General features: G+C 48.7%; 2 protein-coding genes across 7 annotated transcripts in view; both read right to left on the reverse strand.

Annotated features, from left to right (window-relative positions):
• The window catches only part of SEPTIN5 (septin 5), a 39467-nt gene extending 23788 nt beyond the window's left edge, over nucleotides 1–15679 (reverse strand). Inside the window, exons 1-2 of one of the 3 annotated variants that reach the window (XM_064675314.1) lie at nucleotides 15575–15679; nucleotides 15431–15441 (exon numbers count right to left, since the gene is read on the reverse strand). Coding sequence is in view for 1 of the 3 variants with exons in the window: in XM_064675312.1 (XP_064531382.1) it covers nucleotides 14929–14936 (8 nt within the window). In the remaining 2 variants the exon portion in view is untranslated. Of the gene's footprint in view, nucleotides 1–14928; nucleotides 14952–15430; nucleotides 15537–15574 lie in introns of those variants that run through there. The other 2 variants (XM_064675315.1, XM_064675312.1) reach the window with 2 other exon arrangements.
• A 3218-nt stretch (nucleotides 15680–18897) lies between these two features.
• LOC135424252 (septin-2) overlaps nucleotides 18898–25464 on the reverse strand; it is a 34996-nt gene continuing 28429 nt past the window's right edge. For 3 of the 4 annotated variants that reach the window (XM_064675328.1, XM_064675329.1, XM_064675331.1), the window contains one exon: nucleotides 18898–19684. The gene's annotated coding sequence lies outside the window, so the exon portion shown is untranslated. The remainder of the gene's footprint in view (nucleotides 19685–25464) is intronic. The other variant, XM_064675330.1, reaches the window with a different exon arrangement.

Here is a 25464-nt window from a genome sequence, read left to right on the forward strand (position 1 = left end):
TGGAGATGGATGAGGTCATCTCCAGTCTGAAATCACTTCCCTTCTCAAGCTGCTCTCAGGACTGTGCCACGGATTCAAAAGAGTGGGATGGGTGGGGAGGGAAACCCAAACCAACTGAGCATGTTCCCCATTAAGAGCTCACCACTTGATTTATTTCTGCCTCCCAGTCGACTGTCGTCTGAACCCTCCAGCCTCCCTTCTTCCCCTGCAGGAACAAACCTGGCAGGAACTGTTTTAATAGCAGGGTATGGCACAAGCTGCACGGGACTACACTCGACCCCCAGTTCCCCAAATCCAAACCCAAGCAGAGCAGTGGGGAGAAGTCACCTCTTGGTGCTGTCAGACGAGCCCAGCCACACCCCTCTGCCCTGTGCCCAGCTCCACTGCCTGCCTTCCACTGCACCAGCCCAGCTTTGTCCCCACACAGTGCTGGGAATGGTTTGTACTGGCAATGGAGCACAGAGCACCAGCCCAGCTTTGTCCCCACACAGTGCTGGGAATGGTTTGTACTGGCAATGCAGCATGGAGCACCAGCCCAGCTTTGTCCCCACACAGTGCTGGGAATGGTTTGTACTGGCAATGGAGCCCAGAGCACCAGCACCACAGCCCTGTGGCTTCTACAGCCACATTCTCCTCTGTAAAAGTGGCCACACTGGTGTGGGTGGCAGCAGGATTCTCCTGCCTGGACCAGGCAGCACAAATATCTGAAGAAACACTGAGAGAAGAAGGTGAAAATTCAGGTCACCAGCACAGGGGAACCCTATGGAAAAGAGCCTTGCAGTGGCCACACTTGGCCAGAAGAAACCAGACTGACAGTTTAGTGGCGTTATTTTAAAAACACACTGACCACAGATGAATCAGTGTCTCATTCCTGGAGGCTCTAACCTGACCACAGCACCCAACAGTGCCTCAGGCAATAACAGCCAGGACACATCACTGGCCCACAGCTCCCTCCCACAGCCAGGGGTTTTGCCCTCAGCCCAGGTTTTGCTCAGCACAGGAAGGCACTGAGGTTTTGCGTGTTTCTCCCAAGGTTCCCAGTCTGATTGCCATGGCAGATATTGGATGGGGCCATTCTGTCAGCAAATGCAGCTGCTCTGATCCTGCACTGTCTGGACCCAGCCCCAGTGCAGCCTCACTGGTGCCACAGCAGTGACTGGACCCAGCCAGCCAGAGCTGTCACATCCTGGCCTTCAGCTCTGTCCCTCTAAAGCAGAGGGGACCTCCCTGCAAACACCCCCCGGCCCTGGCTGGGCCAGCAGTGCCTGTTGATCCCTTGGGGCTCTGGGGCTGGAAGGCACTGAGGAAGGTCCTGCTCTGCACCTGCACCCAGACGCCCTGGAGAGCTCTGAGCCACCTTCTCTGTCCCCCAAAAAACCTCACCAACACCAGCTGTAGGAAAGTCCTGCTCTCCATCAGCTTCACTCTTTTCCAGTACCCAACCTTGTGTGCAGGAATGGACAGACATTCTGTCTGCAAACAACTGTATGAGAATAATCCTGCGAGTGAGAGCAGACCTGCACTAATGCTGACACAGAGTCTTCCCATATGTTGGGGGTTTTCTCTTTTTACAGTTTTTATTTTTAAATTGCTCAATATGCAGGTAAAAGCCATTCAGACTGAAAGCAAAAGCTTCACTCAGGGCAGCTTAGGAAGAATCAGACTGTACTGTTTTTGAGGAACTCACAAATAAGATATGGGTAAACATACAAAACCACACCCTGAGTTTTCCAAAACTATAGGCTGGAAAGATTCACTGAGGGACTGTTGAATATTCTGGGCAGCAAGACCTGAGGATATGGAAGAGACGCTGTGAAAACATTACTATATTAAGAACAACATTAAGTAACCTAATTCAAGAAAAAGCTCTTCCCAGGATTTCTCTCTGCAAAGGAATTCCACAGACGTAAGGACATTGGTGCCCTGGTGAAGTCAGAAATGCAGGTTCTATTTTCCTTTTCCAGTAATACTTAGATTTAACTGTATAAACTGTTCCCCTGGGAGCCGATCCTATTTCACTGTTTATGCAAGAGCCTTAGAGTTGGACTTTAAAGGTGAAAGCACCAACTGCCCAATGCAGGGAGCCCAATCAGTACAGATGTTCTTGCTACAGCAAACAGCTGCTTCATTGCAGTTCTCTCCAATCCTTTGCCCTGCTGTCATTGGCATATCCAGAAAGAGCAGAGCCCAGGAGGACTGGGCAAGCATGGCCTCAGTTATCACCAATGCAAAAGGTGAGAGGAGACCTCCAAGAGCAAAGCCTGCTGAGTTTTCCATGCTGTGACAGGTCTGGTGAAGCAGAGACAGGCACCTGGGATGCAGCAGCATCCAGCCTCAGGGCAAAGCACATCTCCTCAGCCCTGGACTGCTCACCCAGCGAATGGCCTGCAGTCACTACACATCCCAGGGGGCACACACCCAGGGCAGGGTGCAGAGCAGGGCACAAAGGCCACACAGGCTCGTGCCCCAAAGCAAACAACTGCCAGAGAGCACAGCCAGGGTGGGAAACAGTGACCACCCAGCAGCCAGCTGCTGCCAGGAACACACAGAAGGGGCTTAAAGATGAGTCTGAAGGAGGATGAAGAGGACCATTTTCAAAAGAAGCAAGGTAGGATGAGGTTAAGAGCACTACTCCACAATGAAACATCTCTGCCAAACAGAGTCCCTAAAAAACAAAGCAGCATTGTAAAAGTTTCAGTTTCAATAAAGAAACCAAAGTGTTAGATGGCCATGATCCTTTCACAGAGCTACAGCTCTCACTGATTTTTTTGAGGCAAAGATGAAAGGGCCATTCAGAACGGCCTGGAACATACCTCCTGCAGTATTTTCACAGTTATTTTCCTTCACCTACCCCTTTCCTGGACCTAATCCATGGACCATGGCACATGAAAGGCAACTGTAAGCCTGGCACCAGGTATGTAAATTCCACAGCAGCAGCAGTGTCCTCATGAGATGGTGAGAGCTCTGCCTGCACAGCAACTCAGACCAGCCACAGGGATGGAGGGGGGAGCAGTGGCAAGGCTGCTCACCACAGCCAAATTTATAAAAATACAGGAGGTATCTAGCTCCTCTCAATTTCAAAGGACTTGGGCACTTTCATCTGTGTTAAAAGAAGGCTGGCTCTTGGTTCATGTTATTGCAAACTAAAAAATTTGCCTTTAAAATAACTATATTGTACAATGGCCTTTGTGGAAAAGCTTATGTTTCATCCTATAGCCTTTCATCTCCACACCACCAACCCAGACAAGAGAAAGTGTCAGCTCCTTGGTTAATCCAGAATATAGATATAAAACAGTCTCAGGCACTGCAAGGAGGATCACTTCCTTTGGGGCAGGGACAGCCCCCAGTTCTGGGCTGGCACAGTGGGAACCTGCAGGGCTGTGGCCCAGGAGAGGCTTCACAGACACTCCAGAACCCTGCCACTGTGCCACAAGGCCACACTGAGCTTCACACTAAAAACAAGAAGATCAGAGCTGCTGTTATGATCTTCCAAAAAAAGGCACAGGGTTTAGAACACAACTCTGCCATTTTGGCAAATTTCATCACTGATAATTCAGTATAAATATAAAATACTGTGGCCACACCAGGCAACCCAGTTTGACCAGGACAGGCCTGGAATACCAGTATTGTCCTGACAAAGTCTCAGGGATGGTATTTTCTGCCAAATTCAAGACTGCCATTTTGGCTCTCTCCTTGGCTTAGGAACAAACCCTAGCATCCAACTGATTGCAGGAGACAGAGACTGAAGAACTAGATCTTGCAGAGGGTCATTAAAAGACATGCATTCAAAATCATATTGCTCCAAAAATCCTTTCCACCTTCTCCCCTGAAAAACTGAGGGAGAAGGCAACCACAAAAGGTTAGTGCCCCAAGCTGAATAACTCATGTCCTTGCATCAGGGACACAGCCCAATCACTGGGCACACTGGGTTCTCCATAACCTCTGTTCTTTGCAGATAACACTGCTGTGACACTGGTCTTTGCTGCTATTTCAGTCTTGATTTCCACTGGAAAGTTTATCCAGTCAGAATTATCAATATACTCTCTACTTGCCCTGTAGCTAAACTGTTAACAGTCCTGATCAGAAGGAACAAATAATTGTGGAATCCTCCCTCCTGTGGATTTTTCAGTGATATTGCTGATTTATGAAATCTCTTTCTGGGTTCCACCTGAAAGTAACAAAAATGGCAGAGTGCCTGAGATATAAGATGGGAGATGCTAACATAGCAGGCACTGGAATAGCAGAGTTCATGAAAATGTCACCCTTGAAATGACTATAATGGATTTCTAGAAGTCAGAGTGAAACTGGACTAAAGAAGATATTAGACAAGACAGAAAGTCATCTGAGTGTAAACGCTGTAGCTGTTGGACACACAAGGGGCAGCAACACGCAATGTTAGAAAGAACTTGGAAGCAATGGAGTGGAAAAAATTGCATTTGCTAGGCTGTGTTTTCCTAGGAGGCAACCAAAGGAAATGGAAACAGCCACGGAGGTGAGGCAGGGGAGCGAGGCAGGAGGAGGAATGCTGGGCTCAGGCAGCGGGGCAGGGGAGAGCCAGCACAGCAACCCCTGCAGTGTCAGCTCAGGGACAGCCACTCACTGCCCTCCCCGAGAACAGGGGGCACAGGCAGGGGGGGCACACTCGGGGGGGGCACACTCAGCTGCCCACCAACAGCTCTGGGGACCCGAGCACAGCAAGTCAAACCTTCATCTGCTTTAAGAATCCCAGGATAACTCTCTCCAAGCAGAGTCCAGAACTGACACCACATCAGAACGAGGAGAGGTTTTCCTGGGCTCCCAGCCTGGGCTCTGACTTGCCAGACCAAACAGCCATCTCCTGGGATTTATTCTCTGTGTGGGATCTTGTCCCACTGCCTGTGGGACACGTGCCACCCCCTCAGAGACATGCTAAATGTCACACCAGACTGGCCAGACTTGGCAAACTGAGTCCCCGAGCCCCCAAAAACCCTGGCTTAACCCAGAGACCTGGCTTTCCCCACACTTCACAGCTCCCTCACATACTCCTAGAATACATGAAGTTCTTTCCCTTCTTATCATCAGTTTCAAGGGTGTAAGAAAGGAAAGAAATATCTGTAACATGAAGATTTCCAACCTCCAGTGCTGAGGGACAGGGCAAGGATGGAGTAGGCCTGGTTTTATGTGCAAAAGGGAACATGCTCCCTCACCTGCACACCTCTGGAACAGACTAACTCCCCTGTACAAAACCAAATCAACAGTGGCAGGCAAAATTCATGGCCTAGTTTTAAGAAATTTTGATAGGACTCCTTCTTGATGTAAATCTGCCATAAGTGGGGAAATCAGTTTTCCTTTTCAGGCTCATTTACAAACCATTGCCTTGCGAACACAAAGCCAGATCTGCTTCCTCTGCTGGAGAAAACACATGCTGGCCTATTACTGCAGGATGCCAGCCAAGAGGTGGGTGGATGCCCTAATTATTTTATTTTTTTGAAAAATAATAAAGGAAAATGGTTATTTGCCACGAAGGAAAATCCGTGAACCCCTGAGGGACAAGCTCTAGGTACCCAACACACATGGATTCACTGGGGCCACGAAGGAGCTCAGCCCTCGGGCAGACACAGGGTGTCTGAGGAAGCAAGAGCAGCATCTCATCCAGACATTTCCTGGATGTCCACTGTCATTAATGTCATGACAAGTGGGATCTGAGTCCTTCAAAATGCCCATATCTGTGCTGGGAGCTCCACCTTGCAGGGACACACCCAGTGCATTCAGCACAGGAACAGCACATGGGAAGAACCATCCACACACTTCACAAAGAACCAGGAGATGGGTCATTAAGCTTTCAGACTAACAAGCCCTATTATATCCCTCATTAGCAACCCCATGCACACACTGCACTGCTGCCACATGAAGGGCAGCTCCAGTAACACCATCACTTGTTTACCAAGAGAACAATTCTGCTATTGCCTGACACCTGCCCATGACAGTGCGACCACGGGAGCAGCAGGGAGATGTGTGGATGACACTGGGCATTCAGACAAGGCAGCAAACGCCTGGCACTGGTTGGAACCTCTGAGCAGCTGCTGAGGACCAGCCCCACCACCTCGAACAGAAAGGCTTTCACTGCCGTTAATGAGAGCTGCTGCAAATGATGCCATCCCCAGCTCTGAGATGGCATGCAGCCTCTGCTGGGGGCGGGCAGGCTGCACACAGCAGGCACTGAGGAAGGAGAGTGCTGGCTCCACCCCGTCACTCTGGTTTACTCAAACTGCTGTGAAGTGCAGTGCTGTGAACCTGGCATGAGCCCAGTGTGGTGGGGCAGGGCAGGAGGCTCATCCCAGGGCCAGGAGGACACACTCCCGCTGCACAGGGAAGGTGAGCAGGGTCCCAGACAGGTCCATGTGACAGTACTGGGGTGTACAAAGCAAACACCCTTCTAACTCACTGGCCTGTCTGAGCCCTGAAGTGTCAGCCCCAGGGCTGCCAGCAGACTAGAGCTGATCCAGAGTGTTCAGCTGCTCAGTGAACCTGGAGTGCTTCCCAAGCATGTGCCTGGATTAACTGCTTGGTAAAAGCACCAAGTCCTTTTCAATAACTGTCCTCTCTGATATGCACTTCCCTCATAAATACATGCTCTGCCAAGGGCTCCTTTCGAGGGGAGGAGAGCCCTTTAAAGTAAGCAGACAAAGAGGTATTAACCTGGGAGTGAGACATGAGCACTTTCCTCCCTGTGTGCTCCAGCTTGGGCTCCAGCTGCACCACAGAACCATCTGTGAGGGTCGGGGCTGCAAGAACACCCCGTGGGAGACGAGATGGGCAGCACCTCCCCGTCCCCATGACACACTCCTGCTCCTCTCAGCACTGGCAGTCACAGCAGCAAGGCTCTGCTGCAGGCCAGCTGCATCATTGAGTTTTAACTCCTGATGCCTTGATCCAGCCCACTGCCTGCAAAACAGAGCAAACACCAGCTCCTGAGCTCTGATGCCTCTTCCATTACTGTCTGATCCCAGCTGGCACCAGACCTTCTAAGCAGCAGGAACCTCTGAGAATCTATAGCATCCTAAAAGCCATAAATCTTCCTGATATTTTTTACATCAGGCCTTGGGCAGAGGGAAATTACTACTGGTCCAGATGGGCATTTCCAATACTGCTTATCCACATTTCCAGGACTTCACATCACTTAATACTCAATGCAGAGACTCAGGAGAGCTTTAAACCAAACAGAAAGCACAGTCAAGGGGGCCGTGGACATAGGGCAGGCAGACAGCAGATGTCTCTGTGACTCACGTTTCACCCAAATATATAATTAATGTTGTATGTAATTTATTTGAAAATAAAAGTGGATGTAAGACTGCAGGATCTAAAGACACTACATGTGTGTACATATCACAGCAAGAACGAGCCCAGTGCGTCAGGCGGGATTAAAACAGTTCCCACACTGAGGAAAGAGCCAGGAGACATCACAAGAGGCTGAACCAAAGCGACTTGCCTGGGAAGTGATCTTAAAAATAATTGCAATCCAAACTAAAGCAATAAAAGGCCTGGCCTGTGCTCTCACGTGTCTGTTCACACAGCTCCAAGCACCAGGGAAAGGCAAGGAAAAACGAACCGCAGTGACTGGAGCCCTGACCACACCTGTACTGCACGAGCTTTGCCTCACAGCAAGCAGCAGGAACACCTTCAGCCCTTGGAGACTCTTTTCCCACAAGCCACCTCAGTGGATCTCTCTTTCCCCTCCCTTGCTTCTGCACTGAGAACTTCCAGAGGTCAGTGGGCCGGGCTGGCTCCTCATGGCCAGTCTCCAGGAGCCAGCACTCATCATCCTGTGGTTTATTTGCTCAGCCTGTGCTCCCAGCTCCCAGTTTCCTGCCAGGAGTCATTCTGGGAGAACGGCACCAACTGCCCGGGGGGGGTCAGGCAGACACTGGCCATCCCAGCTCCACACACACCCCTGGACACACTTGGTAACAAGCTTCAAGACAAACAGGGCACTCCCAGAGATCCTGGGAAGAGCGAAGGGCTGAGCTGCACAAAGCTCAGTCTCCCCCAGCACAGGGCCAGGTCAGCCCCTGCCCTGCCCGTCCCTCTGTCCAGAGCCACAGGGTGAGCACATGTCCTGGTACTGCATCAGCCAGTGCCACCCTGCAGAGACAGCCTGAGCTTGAGAGCTGAGGGAAGAACTGCAGTTAACTTCTGTGAAGGGCTTCCCACCTCTGACTGACTGACAGCTACACTGGCTCACAGCCCAGAGAGCCCGGGGTGAGCCTGAACCACAGCCCAGGATCCTCCTGCCTTAGCCCTGAGCCCCCTCAGCCCTGGCTGCCATGCAGGGCACCAGGCTGGGGCAGCCTGAGGGCTGCACAGCTCTGTCCACAAGGTTTGTGCCACCTTGAGCATCCCCACACTGCCCTGCACAGCACAGCTATGTCCCTCTTCTGGAGCTCAACTTCAGCCTCAACTTCTCTTCTTCCTTTTGACTTCAGGAGGGGAAAGTTGTATTAAAGCCAGAAACTAAACAATTCTCCTCCCCCCTTGGCACTACACCCTTGCAGATGCTTGTGCAGGGTTTCACTTCCTCTTCAGCTCTTGGCCAACACTTAGCCAAGCTCTGCTCATTGGAAGCCAGTCCCTGCATCCTCCCAGCACACTCTGCTCTCACCAGCCCAGGCACTGCTGTGGTGCTGCCAGACACATGGCAGTGGCTGGGAGTGATGACCAAGGCAGGGACAGCAGTCTAGAGGTGAGTGTTAGCAGGCCCTAACAGATTTCACTGAATGCACTGGAAATACAAACCAGAAGGAATTCAGAATATCACCCCATTCAGCCCTCAAAACAAAAAGGACTCTTACTTAAGTCAGGAGCCACAGATCTGCTCCATTTCCTGCAGCCCAGCCCCTGTGGGCAGCACCCAAATCCTCCCTCTCAGCACCCTCAGTGCCACCTCCTGCTGTTCATGCTGAGCAGTGCTACAGGAAGCCCAAGCCTTGGATGAGCAGCAGCCCACATACACCCTGATGAGGAGCACGTGTTCTGGCATCCCCTCCAGCTCCTCTGATGCACCACACACAAACCCAGCTCCTGAACACTTCTGTGGGAACAAGATGACTGCAAACCTCTTTGCAGCTCTGGGGACAATTCTCTGGGAGAAAAGGAATGTTTAACTGCAGACAAGCATTTTTCCTGTGCTTCAAGGCTAACCACACTGTAGACATACACACACACAAAATCCAGCCCTTATGGGAATTACTCCAGTATGCTATGAAACAACTTGCATATGCTTCACAAAAATCTCAACTCACTCCTACTAGAGATGCCACATGCTTCTTTCATGAGTATTAGAGGTTTATCCTGTGTGGTTTCACTGTATGAGGGAAATCTCTGCTTTCAGTAAGAAGGGGACAAAGGCGTAGTGTTGGTCAGGCAAGAAAGCTCTACAGGTAAGCAATGAATGTGTCTTCCAGTTCATGCTCTGCTATCCAGGAAAGAAAAACCAAACAGAGGCCACTAACTGGAAGAGGAACAACGGGAGAGGAACCCTTTTGGCCTAGCCAAGAGGTATCTCAGCAGGAAGTGCCTCAAGGATTAAAGATGGAGCGGAGCTCTCCAGCCTTGGTCTCAGCAGCACGAGCAGTACCTGCAGCAGGTTACAGGAGCCACCACTGTGGGCAGGGGAGTGTCCCAAAAGTGCAAGGGAAACCTCATTTAAAGCTAATTTGGCAAAGCTCTAGAGAAACACAGCAGGGACCCAGCCTGGCCTGGCACAGTGAACAACCAGCTGGCTGAGGTGGACTCTCCCCTGGACTTCCAAGATGTCCATTTTACTGGGTACTTAATGAACAGCAACTTAGACTGAAACTGAAACTGGAAAATAGAGGTTCTAGAAGACACTAAACTCCACCAGTTGTTTCTCTAGACTTGCCTTTCCTCAGCTTTTCCAGGGAACTGTCATAACATAACCCCCTTACATTTATTCCCAGAACCATCAAATGAAGAACAGCATCCACATGAAGGCAGTGACATTTCTGAGAGCATAAGTGGTTGTAAGAGACTCCTCAACTTTGAAGACTAAAAGCACCCAGGGACTGTTTCTCCTTCATTCAGGTGGCAGCAACATTTTCCACTCTGCAACTATGAGCTGCCTTTTGTGAAGCCCCAGCAGTCTGCAACCCTGCAGCTGAGCAAGCACCACAAGTGTCTCTTGGGGTTAAATGAAGGTTGTTGCTACTTCCCTAATGTCAGCAAGGATCAGGCCCTAACATCTGTCAAACTCACACATTTGGTTCATGTTCCTGGAACAGCCCTGCACAACTCACACAAGAGCAGCACAATTTTGGATTTGCGCACAAGCAGCTGGGCGGGGAAATTCAAGGGACAAAAATCCCTGTGCAGGAAACACTTCCTTCTCCTTCCTCATAAACTGCAGATTGTGACTTGCACTGAGGGCTGAACCTCTCCCCTGCCCTGCCCTCACAACCGTTTCAACCATTTGGAGCATAAATAATTGAAGAGAGACATCAGCAGCAGCAGGAGGCAGATTCTGTGCCCAGCTCTCCAGCAGTTCTGTTTCACCACCAGGTCCATGTGCTGACCTCTTTTTACAGCCCTTTTCCAAGAAGCCAAGCAGAGAAAGGGGGGGGAAGAAGTGCCCAGGACGGGCTTCCCTGCCCAGCCCAGCCCAGCCCAGCCCATCTGTGTGCCAGGGCTCCTCAGCAGGGCTGTTCAGACAGATGCACAGCAGAGACACGGGCAGGGCTGGGCCTCCTGACCTGCTGCAGTCCCACCCAGATCCCCACACACTGTTCTGAGCACTGAGCCCTTGCCCAACTTGGAGGGCAAAGGACCAACATTGTCTTTTGAAATGGGCCAAAAAAATTAATGAACCACACGAGGCTTTTCACAGAGAAGTAAAAGCTTCCACTCCTGTGCTACGTCTGGCCAAGATACACTGGGACATCAGAAAAACAAGCAGGGATGTGCTGCTTTAAGAGTGTTTCCAGTATTTACCTCCAGATTCTGTGACTAATTTGCTACTCCCTTTCTGGCAGGCGCATCTTGGTAGCCAGGATGCAAGACCAGGGTTGGAAAACACAGAGGTTGGAAGAGACATTAATGTGGGGAGTCAAAGAGAAACAGCCTCACCCAGGGCGAGCTATGACACAGTGAGAGACTATCCAGCTGTGGTGAAATATCCCACCAGACAGCTGCAAACATAATTTTGCTTTCTCTGAGAAAAAAAAAAAAAAAAAAACAACAACAAAAAAACCCACCAAAAAAACAACAAAAACCACCTCCTCACAACCACCCTGAATTGATACAGAGCATGACAGGCAGCACAGGAACACAGATCCATACTGCTGCTCCCAATGACTCAAGGAATCACAATTATAAATAATTCATTTAACTCTGAGAAAACTGAAAAAGTCAGTGATACTCTGCTGATACTCTGCTGTGCTTTCAGGCTCCATGGTTTTCTGCACAAGCAAGAACTTTCCTCTGGTTTAAAGACTACAAGAACTGTTATTGTAAGAAAAACACTCAGGTGAAAGACAGCAATGACTCAAAGTCATGGGGCAGGTACAAATGCTCCAAGCTGCTCCAACAGAGACTTTGGAGGGATTCTGTAAAGACCAAGCTCTGCTTCTGGTCTTTCTTGTGCAGTTGCTGTACAAGGGAACCTCACCCTCACATGATACTTCTCATCACTTACTTCACAAAACTCAGCTAATCCATTTTCACCACACAGGTACCTACACAGACACTGAGGGTCACAGCAGGTCATCCTCACCCGCTCCAGACACAGGGATCACCCCTTCTCCTGCTCCAGACACAGGGATCACCCCTTCTCCTGCTCCAGACACAGGGATCACCCCTTCTCCTGCTCCAGACACAGGGATCACCCCTTCTCCTGCTCCAGACACAGGGATCACCCCTTCTCCTGCTCCAGACACAGGGATCACCCCTCCTCCTGCTCCAGACACAGGGATCACCCCTCCTCCTGCTCCAGACACAGGGATCACCCCTTCTCCTGCTCCAGACACAGGGATCACCCCTTCTCCCTTTCCCAGACTGCTCCTGGTCACCAGCAGCTGCCTGCACAGGAGTTGTCCTCAGGGGCCAAGGGCAGTGTCTGCAGCTCCCTCAGGTGCCTCTGCACCATGCAGGGCATCACTTTCCAGGGGATAAACTTTCTTGTAAGCCCAGCTGGGCTTATTTTTCCGTAAGCACAGTAGAGAAAAGGAGAAGGCAGTTCAGCACATGCTAACAGGGAACTGGGGGATTTCCATCAGCCAATGTTCTCTGGTAGGCAGGGGTTGAAGGTTGACCTTAAAATGATGCACTGTGTTGGCACAGTTGCTATTTTAGATAGAAGACATCTCTGCTGTTGCAATATCTACTGTTCCAGGAAAGATGGAAATGTCTCCTTCTCTTTTTTTAATACAAAAACCCCAAAGGAGTCTGAATACAAGTTTTTAAGATATAAACCCCAGATTCTCAAAAACTGAAACACAAAGGCAATGGATTAAGTTCTCGGTGTCTCACAATGACTGGCACTGAAACCACTCCTCCAGTCAAACCTTTTGCACAGCATCTTCTCCATACACAGCACCTCCATATATATATTTTACTGACAAGGAGACCACTTCAAAATATGTTCAAGTAGAAAAAAAGGACCAAGCTCAATACAAAAGGCACAACCCTGTAATTTCAAACCCACTGAAAGAACTGGATCCACCAGATAGTCTCTGCTCCCACACCCAAACAACTTTGCAAATTTCTGGGGTGGGGAGAGATCAACTTGGGAAGGAGAGGTTCCCATCCTCCTGATTTAAAAAGAAACAATTACTTCAAAGAAGAGACATGGGCCGGAATGAGCAAGAGCAGCTTCAGAGACAAGGCAAGGTAACACCCCAAACACACACACCCGACAACCCCAGCTAGGAGGATGTTCTGCAGGAGCGTGCCAGGAGACTCCAGCTCAACTGGGTACTTGGGTGGTTTCACCTGCACTCCTCCCACAGCAGCACCTCGGGCTTTGGCAGAGCATCCACCCTCTGCCCTTGCCCTGTTTGGTTCTCAGGTCAATACTCCTGACAAATTGCACGGTTTCCCTCACACGGGGCCCACGCACATGGGACATCAGGCACGGCTTCAGCTGCCTCCCCACGAGCACCACGCAGTGAGCCAGCGGGGCACAAACTGCTGGGAGAGAAACCACCCCCCAAGAGGTGCTGAACTGAGGGAACACGGACTAAGGAGCCTGGTCTCACCAGGCAACCTGCTGCAGAGCTTCAACCAGAAACTGGATCTCCCCAGCCCAGGCTCTCAAACCACAACCCTTCCCCTTGGAAAGCTGGGTGCTCTGCACACAGAGACCAGCACCAAACCTCCATGGACTTCCACAGCACAGAAGTTCTGTGTCTGATTAATCAAATAAGAGGTCATTCCTTGAAAATCAGAGAGGTGGAGAATCTGTTATTTTTTCTTCATAAATGGTAGTAATTAGGAGCCCAACCTGCAAACCAGAGTCCCCTGGAGCCAGACAGTGCCTCAGCCCTGACTGCGCTGGGAGGGAGGATGAAGACACATTCTTTGACACCACATTGTTCCATTCTTTGGACTCAGTAAGTGATGAACATTATTAAGACTTATCCAAATGCTACCCTACTTACATGCAACCTATTGTACTGCCCTCTCAGAAGCTCACTTCATTTCCCAACTATTTATAAAAAAAACCTTATATAATACATTTTGAAAAATTGGTTCAGGCAAGAATCACAGTTTTAGTACATCTTTTAAATTGTTACCTGCTGCCAGATGTGAGCAGATTGGGGAAAAAAAGCGGCACAGGAAAAAAAATCCTGCTCTTAAAGGATGCTAAATAAAGTTAAAATTAAAGTGAACGTACGAAACCACAAATTAACGGATTGCTTTGTGTTCACAGCTCGTTTTCCCTCCACCATCCACAAGGAACATGGCTGGCCCAAACCCATAATGAACTGTGCTCTGTCATGCAAGCCCAGCTCCACACTCAGTGGCAGATGCAGGGATACACCTCTGCATTTGAGGAAAGGCCTCTTCTGCCCCAGCAGAACGCTGCCCTGTCCTGCAGACACGGGCTCTTTGAGGTACAGACTCCAGCCCCCCTCGCCTATGCAGTGTGACAAGGGCCTTCAGGAGACACGATAGTATCTACAACAGACTCCTCTGATCTCTACCTCACTTCTGCCCCTGGGGAATGAGCAGAAAGGAGCCTTGTACCTAACCTGCTTCCCTCTTAATTTAAAAACAAATGAACTAAAGAACAGCATGTTTCTAGTGGGTCACAAAGCTTCTCCCCAGTTCACAGCTTACACTAAATGTTCTGCAATTTCAGAACACATTCTGGAGTGTTTTCCTCCAGAAATAAAGCAAGAATTAGCTGCAATACTCAGAAATAACTACAAAAAATACTAGCAAAACTTTAAGTAGCTTGGGAAAAATGCATCTGGTGATCCCATTATCCTATTACCCCTGGATTTACTTTGTTCTTCTCATCACTGCAATCAGCAGCTCACAAAAATGCACAAGTATCTTTTCAGTGCCCAAGTCTGCATTATATAGGGAAACATCATCTCTTGCTGTGGCCAGGTGAACGCCCAAGCTGCTGCAACGCTAGTTTGCTTTTCTGTGGCCCAGGAAGGTTGTGCAGTACCAGGGTCTCAGCAGGTAAGGTGTTTGCTTCCTCTGGAATTGGAACCTCAGAGAAAGACTGGACCCAAAGGCAAGTGTGAGCCAGGCTGGGAGTGGGTGAGCTGCTCCTCCTGCACTGCCCTGCTGTGTTACCATCGCCTCCATCCCCACCCTTGAGAGACAGCATTCTAAGCTCTTCCATCGTCACTAAAAAAACCCTCTTGCCTACATCACGATGATGGGTGCTAAGGAACACACAGGGCTCTGATAACCCCTTACCTAGGCATTCAAGATCTGCAAAAAAAGATTCCTCTTCCTTTCAAATATCCTAAATCCCTCCAAAGACCAAACAGAGAACAAAAAACCTGTCGATGTCATCTGATTGCATCACTCCTCCTCTCTCTCCGGGACTCAAAGGCATGTCTCCAAATAGCTATAAGCTTTGCAAAGCAAAACAGATGTTCCCTAACACCCAAATCCCGGCCGCCTGCGAGGTGCCGATGGGCTGCAGCACCGAGGGGCGGCAGGACCGGGGCTGTGTCTGCGCATCTGTGCTGCGGAGGGCAGAGGGATGGAGACGTGCTCCCAATACCGAAACGCCTCCGCCAGCCCCCGCGCTGCCTTTCTCCATCCGAACCCGCTCGACACACCCAAAGGCAGCGAGAAAAAAGAAACCCAACCCAGGACCCGGGGGGATGCGGCGGGCAAAGCCGAGCCCGGGCAAAGCCGAGCCCGGGCAGCCGCCGCATCCCGCGGAGAGCCCCGGCCGGAGCCCACCTACCTGCTTCTCCTCTGCGGGGCGGCGCGGCCAGGGCGGGATGCCCGCGGCGGGGACCGGCGGCGGGGAGAGAAAAGGAGACACGGTGAGGCGGGGGGGCCGCGCCGGGCCGCGGGAGGGACCGGCCGCGCGTCCCCGCCGCCTCACCTGCGGTCACCGCCTTGCTCTTGTACCGCGTGCCCGCGCTCATGGTGCCTCCGGGGCCGCGGCCGAGCCCGCGTGTGCGAGGGCGGCTGCGGGACCGGGCGAGGGAGCGAGAGCGGCGGGGCCGCCCCGCGAGGGGCCGCGGCCGCCCGGGGCCGCCAATCCCGGCAGCGGGGCCCGCCCCGGGACCGCCCCCGCCGGGCCACACCGGCACCGGAGCGACAGACCCCGGCCCGGACCCGCCGGGCCACACCGGCACCGGAGCGACAGACCCCTGCCCGGACCCGCCGGGCCACACCGGCACCGGAGCGACAGACCCCGGCCCGGACCCGCCGGGCCACACCGGCACCGGAGCGACAGACCCCTGCCCAGCCCTGCCAGGCCACACCGGCACCGGAGCGACAGACCCCTGCCCAGCCCTGCCCGGACCCGCCGGGCCACACCGGCACCGGAGCGACAGACCCCTGCCCAGCCCTGCCCGGACCCGCCGGGCCACACCGGCACCGGAGCGACAGACCCCTGCCCAGCCCTGCCAGGCCACACCGGCACCGGAGCGACAGACCCCTGCCCAGCCCTGCCAGGCCACACCGGCACCGGAGCGACAGACCCCTGCCCAGCCCTGCCCGGACCCGCCGGGCCACACCGGCATCGGAGCCAGAGCCCCCTGCCCAAAGTGCCCCAGAGCCCCCTGCCCAGACCGCCCCAGAGCCCCCTGCCCAGCCCCGCCAGCCCACACTGGTACGGGGCATCGGAGCCAGAGACCCCTGCCCAGAGCACTGCCTGCTCTCGACACAAACACAACAGCCAGAAGAGGGAATACAGCGTTAAAAAAATAAATAAATACAAAACCCAAACACAAATGGAATAAATAGGAAATGCGTTTCCAGATTTAGCGCCTCGAAATACAGTGGGAAGTCCTGAATCATACTGCAACCATGCTGCGTGAAGTAGGAATGTGTGCTCTGTTTCCATTAAAAAATTTTTAGAGAGGTTATATGGAAAGTTATTTTAGGTAAAAGCTGTCAGTATAACTCTTAAAGAAAAGGCAAGAGAGAACTCAAATGAAAAGCAGCAGTTGCACATGATTTGAGAACAGCTCACAGAAACCTCAACAACAGAGGAGACAGGAGAGGGGGATGTGAAGACTCGGGACACCCAGATCCTTCCCCTGCCTTCCACGGCTGCAGGGAGGGCTCATGTCTTCCACATTTCAAGGACAGGTAAATTATCAAACCTGAAACTCTTCCAAATACAGGACAGAATAAGCTTGGCAGGGTGATGGCTGCACAAGTGCAAGGGCACTGCCCTGCCTTGGAACAAATCTGACACCAATGCCACAGTACTAACTTTTCAAATCCTTGTAGTTATCACAGCATTTATCTTGGCATTTCTTCCACCTTCTCATTCAAAACATCCCTCAGATCTAAACAAGGAGACACTTTCAAGACCAGAGATTGGTAATCCCAGGCACATACATTTTAAAACCCCATTAGCTCATTCTGAGTTCACTTTTGGCCATTGATTCAATGCATCAGAAAAAAATAAATCACGTAATTGTCAGCACATTTTCTTGTTTTTAAACACTAGAGAGCCAGAGAGCATTAGAGACCCTGCACCACAGTTAAAGGCACCAAGGAGCCAATCAGCCTTTCATGAGTTGGTTTATAGTCTGCCACTGTTCAAAGCTAATGAAGACTGAAAGGACCACAGTCAACTCTCCTTGATCCTGCTGAACAGTCATTAAAATAGTTACATATGGGCACTTTGTCTCAGTGCTGGAAAATGTCAGCCTGGAGAAGGCCAGGGTGGAATTCCGAGGAAGTGACTTGTCTTCCATGGCCCTGGCACTGCTGGCACCATGGGAGTGGAAATGCAAGGTCACAAAAGCCGGTTCTAGGCCATCCAGAGATCTTCAGACTAGCAAAGACTTGGCTTAACAAATATACATTCCCCCAGTAAGCTGTGAAGTATTTTAACAAAACCAAGTGCAAATGTAACTGAAAATTAACATCAGACAACATCAAAGAAGTGGTAGAAAGCATATGGGATCAGTAGCACTGCAAGCCCTTCTGGGACAATTATTAAAACAGATCTCAGATTTTGAGCCAAAATGCTCCATCTGGAATCCACAAGCCCAAAGAAGGTAAAGACTACAACTCCTAATCAGTATCCACTAGTAAAAATCTGTTCACTAAGGCTTCCCACATGAGAATTGTGACAGTGACATTAGGCACCTTGCTTTGAAAAGAGGGAGGACAAAACCCTCTGTTCTCAACAAAATTAAAGACTAGATGCTTTTGAAAGTGCACTTCCCCATTGTCCTAGCTGGCTTTGAAAGGTGGAGCTTTCATGTTCCCTTTGCTCAGAGCTAATCCAGCCCTAACCGAGGTCTGTAACTGCAGCCTGGGTTTCTCAGGAGGGGTGTGGCTGCTCCAACTTCCACAAGCACAAACGGACAGCACATCATTCTCTCAAGGTTGCGAAATATCATGCAAAATTCTGGAAGAAAAACAATAAGAAAGGTGCAAATAACAGCAAACTACTGATGAGATGAAGTTTCCCATTAAATCTCTCACCTTGGCCCTCTGGACAGACACACTTAAATTCAAATCTTCAGAAACCTGAAGAGACTTTGTGTGAACACAAACCTGTCACTGAATTTCTTCTGTCACCTTCATGATAGCAGCCACTGAGGTAACAATGAAATGTCCAGTTTATGCAGTTCAACTCCAAACAAGGCAAATACGCATCCCTGTGTGTTTGTGAATCCTATCCTGATTAAACACTCATTGCTAGACAGCAAAATTAAGGCTGATCATTACAGGAGAGACACCCCAATTTAGTACAGAAGACAAAGTGTCTCAATCCCCCTATTTGCAAAGTAATTTACACTTATGCATATATAAAACACACAAGACTACAAAAGCATGCAGAAAAGAGCTACACAGTCAGTAACGACGGAAAGGAAATACTTTATAAATTCATGCATGTTGCTAAGATGTGCAAACAGATTTTCCAAGGTATTTACCCACCTAAAAGACATCAGTAGGTGCCTAATGAACTTTGGGAAAAAGTGGATGCAAAGCCTTGCTACCCAACTTCCAGGTAAAACACTTTTAAAGTTGTTTCGAAATGAAATCAAAGCAGTTCATATGCAGAGAAATTTTAGAAAATGCCTTCATTCCTCAGAGCAAACATCACAATTCCTTTGAATACACACCGTGCACGACAGCATTACAGCACTTCATAGATTAGCTTGAAAAAGCCAAAATAAAATAAAACAAAAAAAAACAACTCCCCCCAAAAAAAAAAAAGAAAAATCAACATTTTCCACATTCGTACAATTTATTACAAAACTTGGATGAAAATTAGTGTTATGGTATATAAAAAACTGAGTACATGCCATCGCTCAGCTGACAGATAGAAATGCCTGTGACAATTGTTGCCATCAATACTGGAGACCCTCACCAGACCCTCAGGGCAGCACCCGAGCCGTGGGGTGTGCAGCGTTCCCGGACAGTAAGGCACACGAGTCAGAACAGTCAGCTTTGCTGTACCACCGCTGGAGCATCAGCGCTTTGGACATCTTCTCATACAACCACACAAATGCAAATCACCAGAGATGAAGCTCCAAAAGTAACAAAAGCAGAGAGAAAGTTCTGAAAAACTGATATGATACATAATGACTTAAAATGGCAGGTGAAAGTTATGATACTGTGCAAACACACGTTTTACTGTAAACAGGCCACAAAGTCTTAGTATTAACCACGAAACTGTTCAGAACAACCTATCAGATACATGATTAACTCCTTAAACCCACCACAATGACTAGTCCAAACAGAGTACTCTTATCAGCTTCTGATAAAAAGATATAGGAAGGATAATAAACCCACATTTATAAGTATGAAGACAGCATTACCAAAAGAATCAAAAAAAGATACACTGTAAGTTGAATAACATTGGATATATAAAACAAGCCGTTTTACAACACGTTCTTCAGACTTTGTGTTTGTTTTAGCAGGTCTTGGTCTGTGGCATCCAGCTTTTGCATTTGAACGGTCCCATTCGGGCAAAGAAAACAGAGCACCCATCCACTTAGAGACCCGTTTGCTGCTGGGGACAAAATGGAAAACAAAGAGCATTAGAAAGGACAAACTGTCAGCACTGTCAGAGCATTTGGGGCAGCCTGAGCCCCTCCAAGGAAAGCAGCATAATCCAGGGAACAAGGAGTGACAGTCCCTGCATCACAGGGACCGGCCCGAGAACGAGATCAGCTGAGCAGCCCGGCCCCAGATGTTTATCACAAATGTCTAATCAGAGCTAATAAATGAGAACTTATTTTTAGCTACATACTTTGTTAAGCACCACCCCCCCTCTGCCTGCAAGAACACCAGAAGTGTGTTACAGCTCATCTCCAAAGCACTGCCCACCAGGCACCACCTCGCCTGTGACGGAGGCAGCACTGCTGCTGGAGCACAAACCACCCCACAAACAGGGCTACAGGGGAGCAGCAAGGCTGCTGGCATGCACCAACACTCCTGTGGCACTGCTCAGGTAAAACAGGAAAGAAGATTTTTTCCCAGCATTTGTACAGCAGTACTCCTATGGCTGAAAAAAAGGGATACCAGTCTGTACTTTCAAAAGTAACTTCCAGTTTTGGAATTTCTACAGTTACTTGCCAATCAAAAAGGCCGCTACAAAGAAAGCAGAATTCCAGCTTTCCCTGAAAATTGGGTCTTGCTTAGGAAGATGTGTCAGATTTGGAACTCAGGGAAACACCTCAAATTTTCCAGTCCCAAAAACACTCATTCCTGACAGGAAAAAATAGCTTAAACATTCATCTGGATAGAGAAAAAGAAATATCCTAGAAAACACTGTTGTGTCAACTCACTTATAAAATACAGTGCACCACTCATCCAGACTACACCTGGGATAAGGAGCAAGGAAAGCTGCCAACAGGGTGCATTGCTCTTGGCCACTCTCACTATGGGGGTTCTGCTCAATGCACAATTCCTGCACCTTGTGAGAAGTCCATCACTTCCCATAACACCTAAAACAAGCAAGCCAGCAGTAAGGCTTTAAAGCCAGAGTCCAGAGTCTGCTAAGCAAATTCAAAATTAACTGTTGTGCTACACTGCTGCTTCGAGTATGAAAGAGAAACTTGATTTCTGCCACTGCCTGCCCAGCTCCAATCTGCTCCAGGTACCTCCAGAGGAAACCGTGCCTGGTGTGTCAGACTCACAAAAAGACTGGAATTTCCAGTAAATGTGAAGGCTGGGGTTATAGGCACAGCTGTGCATTGATGTTTCCAGCATCAGCTACACGACACCCGCATTTATGTGGTCATGGAACACACTTGGGTGTTGGCAAAGGATGTTTGTAGAGTTTTAGTGTGGATTTGTTTCACTGCTCTTGCTTCCTCATCTCCTTGTGAGACAGTATTTCATGATGCAGTTCGGTTGGTATCGTTCTTGACAATTTGATCTGCATCTTTCTTAGACCAACCTTACAGTCCCCCATGCTCCTTTCCCCAACACAGTGTTAATAAATGCCTCCAGCTGCAAAGTGAACTCATCCCATCCTTTAAGAGAGAGGCCACATTTCTCCAGTGTGCCATTCAAACAAGACTTTCTCAGTGAGCAGTGTAACCAGCAAGCACTACGTACACCTGCTCCCTGAAGCACTTGGTCACACTGCTCAGAGTCTTGTATTTTAGACATTTCAAACACCTGGGAAAGAATGGGTTTGCCTCCCCCTCGGCTGTTTCCAAGAACACGACTACAATGCAGGGCAACTTGACATCTCTACATGTTCATGTCTGAATTCCCAATGAGAGAAATTTGCTTTCTAAGCAGCTGCAGTTTCTCACTGACCTAAATTGTTTTTCTTCAAGTAGCACCCATTTTATGTTGTAGGTGCACCCCTCTGAGTGTCCCATCATCAGCAGGAACTTTGGGAAATGGCATCTTCCCACAAGGCAGAGGAGTACTGGACAGCACCAGTGCCTGCTGTGAGGTAGTTTTGACTCTTTTTGTTACCTGCACCCCAAACGTTTTGAATTTCTGCTATTTCAGTCACCCTCTGTTGACTTCACTGCTTCGAGTTTGTTCCCTTTCCTTTGCTGGTCTGCAGAAGCCCTTGTGCTTCCCCACAGCAAATGTCATCACCGAGTTCACAGGCAGGGACAAACCCAGCCTCTGAACTGCTTTCTAACATTCAGCAGTGAGATATGCTGATATTGATAGCCATGAGTCACACACAGATACCAGGCTCCAAGCTTCAAAACTGTAAATGTTCCTCTGTTTCTTTAGCATAAGGTGTCTCTGAAGCATTTTCAGGTTCCCCATGATACCACATCAGGCTTTGGCACAGACCTGGTAGGTCTGTGTACCCATCCCTCGGGCACACTAAATGCCCAAGAATTCTGGAAGCAAGCCAGAAGCCATCATTCAATCAGCCCATGCATCCAGGAGCTGCAGTGGATACAGCAGTGTGTCACTGGCATAGAGGAAGAGGTGGAATATGTCACTTGTAACACACCTGGGCAATCAAGGCTCTAAGAGGCAGAGTGCCAGGTGCCACCGCACATATGCCCAAGAACTGGGAATGCCACTGCAGCCACCACACTGGGGATTTCATCCTTCCTAAGGCATCCACACACTACTGAAAGCAAATAAACATCACTCCATTCACCCCTGACAACAACAATTGCTCTCAAAAGTCTGTTCTCTAAAGGAGACACCCCTGGTGCCAGCCCATCAGTGCAGGGTTTGCTCAACAGCTCCACAGTCAGAAGAGCTGGAGCACAATGGTGCCCTCCTGCTCTAGTTTCTAAGCCAGAGAAACATCCACTGGCAGTGCCAGGCAGTTGTTCCAAATATTACAAATTTGCCCAAGCTTCACATTCTCCAGGTTCTCAATTTCAGCTGCCAAAAACTACAGCATGATCTCTATTCCCTCAAATGACATTTCTCATCAGCATTCAGCAGCATCGTTTGAAGGCTGGTTGCTATGACAATGCTTTTGTGTTGTTCTGTTAAATGATGTCAATTCATTGTCAGAAAGAAGGAGCTGTTTAGTGTCTTCAGCACTGGTCTTATCAAGAATCAGTGTTAGCAAGCTCAGGAGGCTTTAAAATAGTTGTGGAAATTACAACCTATACTAAAAGAATTTTCAACATCCTACAGATATTTTAAGTGCAAGATGCTTGGGTTTCTTTTTTATATGAGCATATTTCCCTAACTATAACTACATTTCCAGATGGCTGTATTAGCTCTCCATAGCCTGGCTACTGTCACTGGCTTGTCCCAGTATGATCTTGACGTTGAGTGAAGACAACAAACCAGATCTGTAAGAATAATGAGAGGAAAACAGATTGCAAAGAGATACACTTTCAGAAACAGAGAGGGAAAAGGAAGAAATATCCACCAACAACCACTTAATTTGATAAAATAATTCCAGCTTTTCATAATAATCGCTCATCTGAGATGGACAAGTTCAGGAACTAGTCAATATGCTCCTGGAATTACTGCAGGCTTATTTCAAAAGCATTTTGTATTGGAGTACCCAAATAAAACTAAGCCTGTTTTAGGTTTTGGTAACTTATTCCCCCTTCCATCTTTCTCTTCAAACCTTTATTTGAACTGTCAAGTACAAGAAGCTTCGACCCTTTAGAGCAGTCTTGTGCTTTAGAAGAAAAAAATCTGAAAAAGATTAGTAAGGTGAATCTATCAAAAGTTAGGATAAAAAAAATTGTTAGTGCTTATTCCAAGAATATTTTGGTGTCCAGCTGTGCTCTCATTGCCTGCTACAATCTCCTCCACTGCACTGTCTGTACACAGAAGCTATGAAATGTTCAGAGCAAACAGATAAAAGGGCAGGTCAGCACCCTTGTTAGGCTGCACTCAAAGATCTTATTCAGCACCCCCTGTGTTCACAGGCCTTTGCCAAAGCTGGGAACAGGAGTGACCAGAGTGCCACAATCACCTTCCCTTCCCACCTCTGACCCAGGCTCCACCAGCACTCGTCCTCCTTCCCTGTCAGGATTCTGCTTCTCCAGAGCAGGAGATCTGTCCATCCATCCATCCCTCTGGAAACCTGGGGCACGTTCCCTGTGTGTGATCTTTGCCTCTGTCACCCTCCTCGTACCTCAGCCCTGAGAGCAAAGGAGTCTTCTGGAAGGAAATTCTCCCTTTGCCCTTCCCATAAACCCTTTAAAGCTGCCCCTATTCAAAAGGGATCAGGCAAACCAGACCTTCCAGTCATCCCATCTGTGCAGCACCTCATGGGAATACAGACTTGTCAGGCTTTTTGGCAAGGTTTTGAGCTTAACACTTTTTAATCATTCTGCAATGCCAGATTCCTTCTAGAAAACCCCAAAAGCATCCAGCAATCTCCTCCCCACCCCAAAATACATCTGAAACCAGAAGTGGGTATTTCACATACTTGGATATCAGCACATTTCATTACCCTACTGCTTATTCTCCAGCTCTCATCTCTGAAGGTTTTTACACAATACTCCTCTTTTCCCAAAATACCTGAAAACATCTTTATATCTGTGTTTTATGTAGGGAAAAATATTTTAAGGGACTTTTGAATAAAATAAAAAAATATGTATGTATCCAAAATAAAAAGGAGTGAAAATAGTAAATTTTATATAAACTGTCTATAGAGTCACATATTTTTCTCAGTATAAAGATAAGTAAGGGTGCAAAAGAGCAACTGGAGAAGAGACTGTGGATTCAGTAGCAGAGCTGATCCTTTAAAGTTGTAAAACTAGAACCCAAGAGATGTTCAAGATAAGCTGTGATAGAACAAAAATATTGATATCAAGTATATTTAAATTTGTTGTCAGTTTGGTTCTGTTAACCACTGTGTTAATTACAAGTTTCCTGGTTTCTCTAGAAATAGTGAGTTAAATAAAATACAGCAAATAAATCTGATGGGAATGCTGGAGGTTGAACTCGTCATTCCTCCTGAACTGCAAAGTCACTTAACATGCATGAGAGAAACCTGCCTAAGGGTAAGTTCTGGGTGAGGATTCACTTCAACATGCTGCCAGGATCATATAGCAACACCCTGGCTCAGCAGGACTGCAACTGCAGTTCTGACTGTGCATACTGGCCAATAACTTACCCCATCAGCATCTCAAGGGTAACAAAAAGTAAGTTCAAAACTCTTTCCTGAAAGCGATCTGTCAAACATGATTTCCACAGCAGCTGCAGAAATGGAGCTCAGCGAATTCCAAAGAAACAGCAGGACCTCCACGTATGAAGATCTCACTCAAATCCTTCCCAAATTTGTCCCCACTCGGTATTTCAGACCAATTAACTTCCTGGAGATTCAGTTCCAACTAAATCACAACAAGATCATGGGAACACTCAGTTAAGTCTGCAAATCTCCCTGCTTAGCACCCTCAGTGGTCCAAGCTGCACTGCAGGTCAGCAGTGTGAGGTACCCACGGGGTAACACTGCCCTGGGCACAGCAGCATGGCCTCAACTCTGTTTGCTTCTGTAGCCATGGCTGCAACCTCAGCCTGGGACAAACTCTGCTGCAGGTCAGCTTTATAAATACCAGAGCCAGTACTGCAGAAGCTGTGACACACAGGGAATCTGGGGCCATCACTGGCTGGCCATCAGTGGGAATACTACATCCCATCAGCCCCCAGAGCCTGATTTCACAGCAAAGCCAGCACCTAGGAACTCAAGACACAACTCTGAATGCATTTGCACCATTTGCCATCCTCTGCTCTGCAAACAGCTATGGACAAGGTTATTACACCTACAGTGGGGTTTTTCTGACTGAATACAAGTGTAAAGGTGCCATGTGATTAAACATGATTTGTAAGTTGCACAAAGAATTGAGCTCCTTTGCAAAAAACAGTACCAACCAT

Source organism: Pseudopipra pipra, chromosome 18, assembly GCF_036250125.1.
Source record: "Pseudopipra pipra isolate bDixPip1 chromosome 18, bDixPip1.hap1, whole genome shotgun sequence".
NCBI lineage: Eukaryota > Metazoa > Chordata > Aves > Passeriformes > Pipridae > Pseudopipra > Pseudopipra pipra.